The following is a 12,756-nucleotide window of genomic DNA, read 5'->3' as shown; positions in this document are numbered from 1 at the left end:
TAAAAGGAGTAAATCTAACAAAATGTGTACAGAATTTCCATACTAAACACACTCATAAATGAAATCAAAGAATAAATAAATAAATGTTTAGGCACACCATTTTCATAGATTAGAAGACACAATATAGCAAAAAATGTCAATTTTCCACAAATTGAACACAATTCCTGTCAAAATCCAATAAAGATATTTTTGCAGATATAGACAAGATTATTATAAATTTTATATGGAAAGGCAAAAGAACTAGAACGTAGACTTCTTATACAGCTACAGTAAACAAGATCAGACAGAACTGGCAACTTCCTGTGAATATATATTATTTCAAAGCTCGTTAAATTTTTGAAGTAAAAGGATAGAAAATTTATATTATGCAAACACAAATCAAATGAAAATTAAGAATACTACATAAAAATCAGACAAAAAAATTCAGAGTAAGGAAAATCAAAGATAAAGGGAGAACACTGCATAATAACAGGAGGGTCAGCTCACAAAGACAACAAAAAAATCCTAAATATGTATGCACCTAAAACATAAGCTTGAAAATACGTAAAATAAATCCTGATCAACCCATCCTAAAATTCATATGGAATCTCAATAACCAAAACAATCTGGAAAAAGAAGAACAACAGTGGAAGACTCTGAATTATTATTTCAAAACTTACTACAAAGCTACACAAAACAAGGTAGTACAGGCATAAAGACAAACATACAGACCAAGGAAACAGCACAGTCCAGAAATAAATCCTTGCCTATGTGGTCAACTGATTTTTGACAGTGCCCAGACCATTAAGGAGGATCTTTCCTAAATACAAATGGTGCTGGGAAAACTGCAAGGAATCAAGTTGGACCCTTACCTTACACCATACACATAAATTAACTCAAAAAGGGTCAAAGACCTATACATAAGAGCCAAAACTATAAAAGTATTAGAAGCAAACACTGGGGGAAATCTACATGACAAAAGCACAGGCAACAAAAGTAAAAATAAAGTGGACTTATTCAAAATTAACCACTTCTGTGTATCAAAGAATACTATCAACAGAATAAAAAGACAAGCACAGATGGGAAAAAAATAGTTGTAAATCATACACCTGATAATCCACAATATATTATGAACTCCTACAACAGGAAAAAGACAAAGAGATAAGGAAGGAAGGAAGGAAGGAAGGAAGGAAGCACTCGTTCAACATGGCGCAAAGACTTTCTCTAACAAACGAGCAAAACAGAACCAGAGACATGGAAATAAGGAGCAGACTGACAGGGACCAGAGGGGAGGGGGATAATGTGGGGAAGGAGGGGAAGGGTCTAGTCAAGGAACACGTACAAATGACCCACGGACACGGACAGCAGGGTGGGGACTGACTGTGGGAGGGGGAGGGGGCGGGGCAGGGGAGAGCAACCAGGGAAAAATTGGGACAACTGAAACTGAACGACAATAAAATTAAGTAAAAAAATAATAAATATAAAAGAAAATACATATCGACAGTCCATAATCACATGAAAAGATGCTCGACATCTTTTGCATTGGGGACATGCAAATCAAAACCACAATGTGACACCACTTCACAGCCATGAGACGGCTTTTAAAGACTGGGGCACAGCCCTGGCTGGTGCGGCTCAGGGACGGAGCGCAGGGCACAGGCCCCCAGCTGGGGGCACAGGAGGCAACCAATCGCACACACCGATGTTTTCTCCGTCTCTTTCTCACTCACTTCTCTGCCCTCTAAAAATAAATAAATAAAAGCTTTAAAGAAATTAAAGATTATTTTTAAAAATGGGACACAGTGTTGCAAGGGCGTGGAGAAATAAAACCCGTGTGCCTACTGGGAGAAACGTACACGTCGTGCAGCTGCTGCGGGACCAGTATGGCAGCTCCTCATAGAGTTCCACATAAAAAAATTTTCTTTAGTATGAACAACTATTCAGGAGAAAAAAGCAGGAGGTGAAGGAAACTTCCTTGATCAGATGAGGACGCGTCCAGCATCTACCACAGACCCTGCCGCGAACACCACAGCAAACAATGTTAATGATGTTAAAAGACTGAGCACTTCCCCTGCAATCAGGAACCCAGCCCTCTCCCCACTCCTACTCAGCTGTGGGGAGCCACTCCTCGTGGTTTAGGGAACTGCAGCCCCGGCCTGGGCATGACCTGCCGCCGGCACCCCGGCTGTGCTCGTCTTTAAGTCTCAACAATGGCTGCTGGGGAGACGTACCCGAAAACCGTTCAGAGGGTTTCCGTGGACACTGGAGTCAAAGAATATTAATATGCTTTAGAGCTTGCTCCGCTTTCCTTTATCTTATAATTACGTATAAACAATCTCTAGCAGGGAGTATTTGAAACCTTGTACCTAGTGCCAATGTGGGGTCAAAATGTTTACTAGACCCTGGCATTAGACTATTCGATGTCCCCACTGTCCTGGAACTTGTAATCAGTTATTGTCGATTGTAACCTAGGTACCTGAAAGCTACTGACGATTTATGAATGTTGACCTTGTATCTCCCATGGTATCCTCCTCAATAAAAGCACGAGGAATGAAGGTTTGGCTGCTGGTCTCCACTAGAGAGCAGTCACCTTCCTGCCCCCAGACATGACAAAGTGTCCTGGGTACAGTCTGTTCCGCCGTGGTCACGAAGCCTCTGCTGGACAGAGCAACTTCCAACCGAGCCTAGGGTGTGTGAGGCACCTCCGCCATATTCAACGTCATATTTGAAGTCGTGGCCAGTGCAATAAGGCAAGGGAAAGAAATAAGAGGCATAATAATGCAGAAGGAGAAATAAAGCTGTCTCCATTCTCGGCAATCAACAGTGGAGCTCCTAGAACCCATCAGGGCCTAGGGCAACCACAGGCCATAGGGCAGTGCTATCCCCACGCACCAGCAGCGAATGGTGCGAAGTCCAGACTCTACAGAACTCGCAGGGAAGCTACACATTCCGTACCTGGGCAGGTCCACAGGCAATTCCCACTATGTGTTTGGTATCCAGCCCTGGCAGTGCGGAGGGTTCGGGCTTGGTCTTATGCAAAGTGTCAAAGTGCTGGCACTGGTCGTTGCTGCCCCAGCTGTGGACCTCACTGTCCTCAGTCAGAGCCAAGCAGTGGGTGGAGCCCGCGGCCACATCAATCACCTTCTTCCCTAGGAGGAAAGAGGAACGCGGTTACAGCTTCACGCCCATGGCTTCCGTTGCAGTAGAGAGATTAATCCACACCACTCACGTAAGAAGATATATGTCAACTTCTAAAGGATAATTCACTGCTTTAATATTATGCACGATCCATCTGCTTTGTGTATGTTATTAAAACCCCTGTCATGGTTTTCTACCTACAATTTATTAAAACCTACGGCCTGCAAATAAAATAATGCTAGGGCATAAAAAGAATCTGTTCTCTTTCTCCTCCTTATTCCGATTTTCATCTTCGGAAAGAAACAAGTATATTATAAATTAACTATTAGAGCATATTCTCCTGTCCCAAGGTATAACCATGCAAAGTATGCTTAAAAATAACAACAACAATAATAATAATAATAATGACTTGCCCTGGCCAAGTAGCTCAGTTGGTTAGAACATCATCCCAATATGTCAAGGTTGCAGGTTTGAGCCCTAGTCTGGCACATATACAAGAATCAACCAATGAGTGCATAAATGAGTGGAACAACAAATTGATGTTACTTCCCCCGCCCCTCTAAAATCAATCAATCAATAATTTTTTAAAATATGACTTTGTTTTTAGAACAGTTTTAGGTTCACAGCAACACTGAGAAGTCACAGTTTCCCCATATACGCCCTACCCCAACACATGCATAGCCTCCCCCACGATCAATTATTCATTTTTTTTTTTTTTTGGCATGGCAGTGTCCACTTGTTCCCACACCGTTTGTCGTAAAGGCTATCTGTGCGCCATTGTAGTGCCTTCGTTCCTTTGTTGAAGATCCCTAGACTACGTTTACGTCGCTCTGTCTCTGAGCTCTGTTCTGTCCCCATGATCCATCTGTCTATACCTTAGCCAATACCACACTGTCCTGACTCCTGTAGCTTTATAAGTCTTGATGTCAGGTACTGTGGGTCCTCCAGATTGTTTTCCTTCAATATTGTGTTATTCTTTAAAATCATCTTATTAATAGCCATAAAATAACTGACTGGCTTCTGACTGGGACTCTATTAAATCCACAAGTCAAACTGGGAAGAACTCACATCTTGACAATATTCCATCTTCCTATCCATGAACACAGAACACCTCTCCATTTATTGTGTTCTTCTGACTTCGTTCCTCAGTTTAATAGTTTTCCTCACACATCTTCTACGTATTTTGTTAGATTTATACCTATATATTTAACTTTTTGGATGCTAATGTGTATTTAATTTTAAATTCCACTTTGTCTATTGCTGGTATATAGTAAAGCAAGTTGGTTTTGGTATATTAATCTTATATCCTATAAATTTGCAGTGATCACTTTTTAGTTTTCAAGATTTTTGTCCTTTCTTTCAGATTTTCTACATAAAACAATTATGTCATCTATGAACAAAAAGTTTTATTTCTTCCTTTTCTTGTCTTATTGCATTAGCTAGAACCCCCAGTATAATTTTGAAAAGAAATGGTGAGATGGGACATCTTTCCTCATACCTGATGTCAGTGAGAAGGCTTCATGTTTCCCCCCAGTAAGTACGTAGGTTGTAGGTTTTTGGAAGATAGTCTTTAGCAGTTGAGGAAATTCCCTCTATTCCTAGCTTACTGAGAGTTTTACCATAAATGGGTGTTAGATTTTTGTCAAATGCCTTTCCTGCATTTATTGAGATGATCATGTGATTTTTTTTCTTTCATCTATTAATTTGAGGGATCCAATTAACTAATTTTTGAATGTTGGACCAGCTTTGCATATGTGCAATAAATTCAACTTGGTTATGATGTGTAATTCTTCCTATTCATGATTTAATTTGATTTGCTAATATTGTGTTAAGGATTTTTGCATCTACATTCATGAGAGGTATTGGTCTGTAGTTTTCTTTTCTTGTAATATCTTTGTCTGGCTTTGTTATTAGTGTAATGTTAGCCTCATTGAATGAGTCAGGAAATATTCCCTTTGCTTCTATCCTCTAAAAGATGCTTATCGTCGTCGGCAGCCATCCATCTCGAGAGACGATGATGTAGCTTCTTAAGAGTCTATCTGCACCGCCGAGAATGGCTGTGCAGTCCGACTCGGGAGTGACACGGTATCTGTCTCCTCCCGTGTTGAATCGACATCTTGCGATGACGCTGGAGTGTCCTCTCCAGTGAAGCTGAAGCTACAGAGCCTGGGCAGGGTGATATGGAGGGTCTGCTGTTGCCCATGCAGCAGACCCCCCCTCTCTTCGCAGCTGAAGGGTCCAAGGGAAAGGCGGAGTCGATACAGCTTGGCTTCAGGTGCGCCGCAGGAGTTGCCGGTGTTGACTACAACGTCAAACCGCCTTAGGGACTCCGGCTCCGGATTTTCTGTCGGGGTTTACTCCCTTAGCCTTTCCCCTGAAGAGGTATGCCGCAAGGCAGCGGAGGTTTTTTGGAGTCGGAGTTTTCCTTCTCTGATGTGCCCTGACTGGAAGATCGAACCAGCGACACTTAGCTCGCAGGCCGACGCTCAATCCACTGAGCCAAACCAGCCAGGCACGATCCTCTAAAAGAAATTGTAGGGAATTGGCATAATTTCATCCTTAAATATTTGGTAGAATTCACCAGCGAATCCATCTAAGCTTTCTGTTTTAGAAGGTTATTATTGATTCAATTTTTTTAATAGACATAGGCCTATTCACTTTGTCTATTTCTTGTGTAAGTTTGGCAAATTGTGTCTTTCAAAGAATTGACTCATTGCAACTAGACTGTCAAATTTGGAAGCATAGTTTTTCATAATATTCCTTTACTATTTTTTTAATGTTCATGGGATCGTAGTGATATCCCCTCTTTCATTTCTGGTATTTTCAATTTGTGTCCCCTCTTCTCTTTTTTTTTCCTTATTGATTTTATTGCTTTTTTAAAGAATCGGCTTTTGATTTCATTGATCTTCTCTTTTGATTTCTGGCTTTCAATTTTATTGCCTTCTGCTCTAATTCTTATTATTTCTTTCCTTCTTCTCACTTGGAATTTGTTTGCTCTTTTTCTACTTTTTGAAGGTGGAAATGTAGCACTTAAGTTTATTACTTTTTTTATATCCATCTCCACAAATAATTACAGATTTCTTCTTGTGATGAGAACTTTTAGGACCTACTCTCTTAGCCACTTGCAAATATACAATAGAGCAGTATTAACTAAAGTCACCATGCTGCACATTACATCCCCAGGACTGATTTATTTTATACATACCTTTATTTTATACCTTCTGAGCACCTCCACCCATTTTGGCCACCCTACAACCGCTGCCACTCACAATCACCACACTGTTCTCTGTATCTATAAGTTCAATTTGGGGTGTGTGTGTGTGTGTTATAGATTCCCGATATGTATGTGCGTGTGTGTTAAGATTCCAGATGTGTGTGTGTGTTAGATTCCAGATGTGTGTGTGTATGGTAGATTCCAGATATGTGTGTGTGTGTTAGATTCAAGATGTGTGTGTGTGTTAGATTCAAGATATGTGTGTCTGTGTTAGATTCCAGATATGTGTGTGTGTGTGTTAAGATTCCAGATATGTGTGTGTGTGTGTGTGTGTGTGTTAGAGTCCAGATATAAGTGAGGTCATACAGTGCCTGTCTTTCTCTATTTAACATACATACCCAGCAGTGGGACTGCTGGATCATATGGTAAATTCTCTTTGTAATTTTTTGAGAAACCTCCATACTGTTTTCCGCGGTGGCTGCACCGATTTACATTCCCACCAACAGTGCATTGGGGTTCCCGTTTCTTCACATCCTTGCCAGAACTTGTTTGTTGATTTACTGATGAAAGCCATTCTGACAGGTGTGAGGTGGTATCTCACTGTGTTTTCGATAGGCATTTCCCTGATGATTAGTGATGCTGAGCACCTTTTCATGTACCTATAGGCCGTGTATAATCTTCTTTGAAAAAAATGTCTATTCTGATCCTCTGCCCATTTCTTAATTGGGTTGATTTTTTGCTATTTTTATGAGTTCTTAATATTGATATCAACTCCTTAGCAGATATATGATTTAATATTATCTTCCATTTAGCAGGATGCCTTTTCATTTTGTTAACTGTTTCTTTTCCATGTGTATTTATTGACAATATTAAAACCATTCACAATATAAATAGGAAATAGCTCGAACTTTCTGTACCAATTGCTGCTTTTCACTGCATTTTATCAACTACCCACTTCCCCATTAGTCCTTAAACAGATTCTAGATTTCACAGTTTCATCATTAAAATGGTCTCACCGGAAAAAAATAATCTCGCACTTGGTGTTCAAGACTACTGTTGGTGGTTTCCTTCGCTATACAGAAAGATTATTGATTTTAATCTTTCTTCTTTTCTAATACATGCATTCAATGTCATAAACTTCCTTCTAAGCGCTGTTTTTGCTGCATCCCACAAATTCTAAGTTGTGTTTTCATTTTCATGTAGTTCAAAATATTTTAAAATTACCCTTGACATTTCTTCTTTGACCCATGTGTTATTTAAAGTTTGCTGTCTTATCTCCATATATTTAAGAATTTTCTGGCTATCTTTTTGTTACTGATTTCCAGTTTTAATTCCACTGTAGTCCAAGAGCAGATATTGTTTGATTTTCTTTTAAATTTGTTAAGATGTGTTACATCGCCCAAACTATGGTCTCTATCAGTGAATGTGACACACTCTTCATGAATGAAGTTTTCTAAAAGAAAATCTATTTCTCTTGAAACTCAAATGACATAAATGTAAAATGTATTTTTTCCTACCTAAATAGTGCTAGCAAGATATTGTATTCTTGCTTTTTAGTAAGTCTAATATGACCAAAAATGAATCAATAAATAAATCTAATATGGCCAACATAAGGGGTGTTTTCAGAAATGTCATCATATAAAAAATAATTCAGCGCTGGCTGGTGTGGCTCAGTGGATTGAGTGCTGGACTGAGAACTAAAGGGTCACCGGTTCGATTCCCAGTTGTGGACATGTGAGAGGGAACCACACATGGATGTTTCTCTCTCTTTCTCCCTCCCTTCCCCTCTTTCTAAAATTAAATAATACAACCTTTAAAAATAATAATAATTCAGCTAAAAAAACTCTGCTACAGTAAGGGGAACAGTTCTGTCCTAAGACCTTATAATAAATCAACAACCAAAGCAACTATTGCAACAATCACTTAAAATTCTCATAGTAAGCTAATGCTATAGCTAATAAATACAGCTGAGGAAGTTGATTTTTTTTTTTACTAAATGAAGGGAATATAAAGGAAAAGGCAAATGACATTGAAATACAGCTCCATACTACCAACTGCATTACTCTCCAACTTACCGAGGAATCTTGGGAAATAATAAAAACCACATAAGCACACAAAACTTCTAGTCAACAAGGTATTAACATGTTTAAAAATCCAAATGGTGAGGAAAGAACCAGCAAATTCCACTTAAAAGTCTCGCCTCTAAACTCCTATGACAAAGAAGCAAAACATAAACAAAATCCAGCTCACGAGGCCAACAAACGTCACCCCTCATGCCAGCCAGTGCCCACGGCCCGTTTCCGTGAATGAAGTTGTACCGGAACACAGCCAGGCCTGTTAGTCCGCATATCATGTATGAGTTCCTTGGGGCTGCACAGCAAACTGAGTGTCAGGACACAGCACGTGACCCTCAAACCTAAAGTACTTGCAGCCTGGCCCTTTAAAAAAAAATAATAAAGTCTGTCCTGGCTGGTGTGGCTCAGTGGATTGAGTGCCAGCCTGCGAACCAAAGGGTCGCCGGTTCGATTCCCAGTCAGGGCACGTGCCTGGGTTGTGGGCGTGTGAGAGGCAACCGATCAGTGTATCTCTCGCACATTGACGTTTCTCTCCCTCTCTTTCTCCCTCTCTTCCCTCCTCTAAAAAGTAAAAAAATAAGATCTTTAAAAAAAAAAAAACAGTCCGCCCACTCCTGAAATACCCAACCTCCCCCACACTTCAGGAGGCACCGGCTAAGAACCTACATGCCGTGGCTCCCGTGCATCCCCTCTACCTAGATCGCATGCAGGACACCCTCAGAACCAAGAAGCACGATTCACCCGTCAAGGATGAGTTCAAATGAGACCCTTCCAGGCAGACCCAACCCCATCCCCCACAGTGCTCCCACAGCACCATGGGTATCCACGGGCTCGGCATGTCCCCGGTGTGACTACAGGTGACATCCCCAAACAGAAGAAAACCTCACTGTGCCCATCTTACTAAGCAATAAACGCAAAAAGTCCTCTCCAACACTGGTCAACTGAATGAGTTTCAAATTAATTATCTGGTGACAATTATTCTAGGGTGAGTTTTCAATATGACAGACCACTTTCCATTTATTCCCTATACCTCTCAAAATGTGGGTAAAAGCATCTAATAAGGAATCATTTGTGGAATTTCCCATGAAGAAAAGAATAACCTTAAAATGTTCCTTAAAATAGGCCTCAAAGATTTTTTAGTTTACAGTGTACACTCACCTTGCAAGCCTTCCAAGAGTTTGGGATAACGAACGTGTTCCTCTGTCCCATGCCCAAGCCTCTGGTTGTCACCTTTGCCCCAGGAGTACACTTGGCCGTCTTTTGTCAGAGCAATCGAAAACTGACTGCCACACCGAACTTTGACGACGTCCAAGTCCTGCAGCTTCTCGATCAGCTTCGGCGTCTTGCAGCCATCGCTGCCACCTCTGCCCAGCTTCCCGTAGTCACCGTCTCCCCAGGACCACACCTGGCCTGCAGATACAAGTGTGTTCTGTCACAATGACTCCATCTTCATAGGACTTTTGTTTTTCATTTTTCATTTTTTAAATTTAATTTATTTATTTTCAGAGAGGGGGTAAGGTAGAGAGAAACAGAAGGAGAGAAACCAATGCCTGAGAGAAACATCAATATGTAGTTGCCTCTCACAAGCCCTCAACCGGGGACCTGGCCTACAACCCGGGCATGTGCCCTGACCGGGAATCGAACCAGCGACCCTTTGGTTCGCAGGCCGGCACTCAATCCACTGAGCCACAGCAGCCAGGGCCATATAACTTTTCAATGACTGGAAACAATGAACGTAACCAATCAGACATGAATCTAGATCACTAAAGGATAAAGTTAACATTACAAAGGTGGTTCCAGGCAAATGAAATCTAGTTAACAGGGAAGCAATTAACAGAAGGAAAGTGTGGATTCTCTTTTCATTCAACTAGAAGAATCATCACGTCCTGACCCCTACTAGCTTGAACTCGATGACAGAGCTGCCACCACGAGGCCACACGGCCTCCAGAAAACACCGTTCCGGGCCCGGAGCCCCCCGTGCAGCGCGCTGACCACCCTCAGGTCTCGTGCTGACCACAAGTCAGCCGCACGACTGTACTGATGGTAACATTTGTTAGGAGTTTATTGAACCCTTACCCCAGACTATGTTTATTGATTTTAGAGAGACAGGAAAGGAGGGGAGAGAGAAAGAGAGAAACCTCTATGTGAGAGACATCAATCAGATGCCTCCCGTACACGCCCTGACCAGGGATCAAACCCACACCCTTTGGGTGTGCGGGATGACACTCCAAGCCACGGAATCACCATTCCAGGGTGACAACTTTATAAAGCATACTAAGTACTATGCTGTACACCTGAAACTACTACAAAATGCTGAATGTAAAAAATAAGTAAGTAAATAAATAAAAAGAAGTTGTAAGTCCTGTAACTTCAGGACCTCTGCTGAGGACAACTGGGTGCACACCTTGCGAGGTTCACACCACCCGGAGCTCCCGCCCCCAGGGAAGCGGCCCTCCTCGTCCCCAGCGCCAGCCCAGGCAGCCGGAGCCCCACGTACCGTTCTCCGTCACGGCCAGGGTCTGCGCGTCCCCACTCCCGCATGCCACGTCGATGACTTTCAGTCCTTTAAGCCCAGCTACCAGCATCGGAATGGCCTCGTCTTCACTGGAGCCTTCGGACACACAGGACTGTCGTTACTGCAAGTCCCTCAAGAGTGGCCACCGCCCCACGCACCCTCGTGCCGGCCCGGAGCCCACGCACCATGGCCCAGGCGGCCGTAGTTCCCGCGGCCCCAGGTGTACAGCTCGCCCTCGGCGGTGATGGCCGCGCTGTAGGTGCTCCCGCACGCGATGTGCACCACGTGCTTCCCGCCTTGCTTGCCGGAGAAAGCAGAGATCATCTTGGGCTCCTCCAGGGGCCTGTGGGGACACAGGGAACACATGTGAAGAAATGCACAGAAATGCGCTCCCGTGTTCCCAGAGTAAATTGTCTTTGCTGTGAAGTCAGGAGACATCGTTGCCCTTTAGCTATTGCATGTGAACTCAAAAGTAGATGTCAGTAGTCCTGGCTGGTGTGGCTCAGAGAACCGAGCACCAGCCTGGGACCTGAAAGGTTGCTGGTTCAAATCCCAGGCAGGGCACAAGCCTGGGCTGCAGCCAGGTCCCCAGTTGGGGACGCCCGAGAGGCAACCACCAATCAATGTTTCTCTCTCACACCGATGTTTCTCTCCCTCCCTTTCTCCCTCCTTTTCCCTCTAAAAGTAAATAACAATAAAATCTTTAAAAGAAGAACGGCCTGTGTAATGTTAACTCTATACATCAGTGCTCTACATTTGTGTGCTGATGGTTATATTATCGTTCCGAGTCCTTTAAAGTCTCATTAAGATGAATAGTTAGTGCTCCTTAAACATATTTGTACTTTCAGGTGCTCAGCAAGCACCCAGTGCCAAGCACGGCATCGAGCAAGGACAGTGTCTATTAAAGAGCCATACGGTCACGTCCACAGCAACGCTGTTCCCAGCGGTCCGGGGGGCCCATCCCCAGACAGACCACCCAGCCACAGGGAGAACCAGGTATGCCCGACGCCCGGCTGAAAGCTCGGGAACTCTGCACGGACAAGAGCCGGAAACAGAACAGCACACGGGGACAGGCGGGCCGGAGGCGGGGAGCCGGCACTGACTGCAAAGGCCCAAAGGAAGGAGCGGAGGCCACGGAAACGCTCTCGCCGGGGCCCCGCCTGCGCGCACGCGCCGGAGCGCATCACACCGCGCACTTACACCTGCCGGGCGTGCAGCCTCACCCCGACGGCTGACATGTACACGCCTTGTTAGGTGAGTGAGGAGGGGCTGAGGGGGCCAGGCGCACCCCCCACGCTGCAATCTACACTTCACCAATGAGAGGCAGGAAGGATGGTGATCAGTGTCCTATTAGCTGGTTCTTCCCTTTCAAAACTGGCAAACTGCCGTATGCTGGGAATCCGGAATGTGTTTACTCCGCTGGGGGACCCCCACTGCAGCCCTCCTGAGACGGGGCTTACCCCCGTCGGGACCCCGACCCCACACGGTACATCAGGGGCCAGGGCCGTGCACGGGGGTGGCCGAACCACGCCCTCTGCTAGCGGCTCCACCCCGCCCCCCAGCCTCTCCCCAGCGCCCGCCCTCGGCACTGCGCGCGTTTCCAGCCCCAACTCCCGGAGCAGCGGACAAGCTAACCTAGCACTTCATCCCATCTGAGGGTCACTTTATGACCAACTGTTCCTGCGTACTAAGTTATAAATGACGGAAGGAGGAGGTCAAAGCCTCCGTCCTGTCCCTCAGTCCCCTCAAGTCCTGGGCGCCCCGGGCCAACGCGGCCCCTCTACTGTGATGGGGCGACAGCCCTGCGTTCTGCAGCTACCATTCCTTTTCCTCCC

The 12,756-nt window shown here is 44.1% G+C and overlaps 1 protein-coding gene across 1 annotated transcript in view; it reads right to left on the bottom strand.

Moving 5' to 3' along the window:
- The window catches only part of HERC2 (HECT and RLD domain containing E3 ubiquitin protein ligase 2), a 176,397-nt gene that overhangs the window by 125,478 nt on the left and 38,163 nt on the right, over positions 1-12,756 (bottom strand). Inside the window, exons 13-16 of the mRNA XM_090263730.1 lie at positions 11,107-11,264; positions 10,904-11,017; positions 9,565-9,816; positions 2,935-3,128 (exon numbers count right to left, since the gene is read on the bottom strand). Of these exons, the coding sequence (XP_090119856.1) occupies positions 2,935-3,128; positions 9,565-9,816; positions 10,904-11,017; positions 11,107-11,264 (718 nt within the window). The remainder of the gene's footprint in view (positions 1-2,934; positions 3,129-9,564; positions 9,817-10,903; positions 11,018-11,106; positions 11,265-12,756) is intronic.

The sequence above is a fragment of the Furipterus horrens genome, unplaced genomic scaffold (genome assembly GCF_987537825.1).
Source record: "Furipterus horrens unplaced genomic scaffold, mFurHor1.1.pri manual_scaffold_16, whole genome shotgun sequence".
In the NCBI taxonomy this organism is placed as follows: Eukaryota; Metazoa; Chordata; class Mammalia; order Chiroptera; family Furipteridae; genus Furipterus; species Furipterus horrens.
Note: the sequence above shows the minus strand (reverse complement) of the source record. Positions and strands in the feature narration are given on the sequence as shown.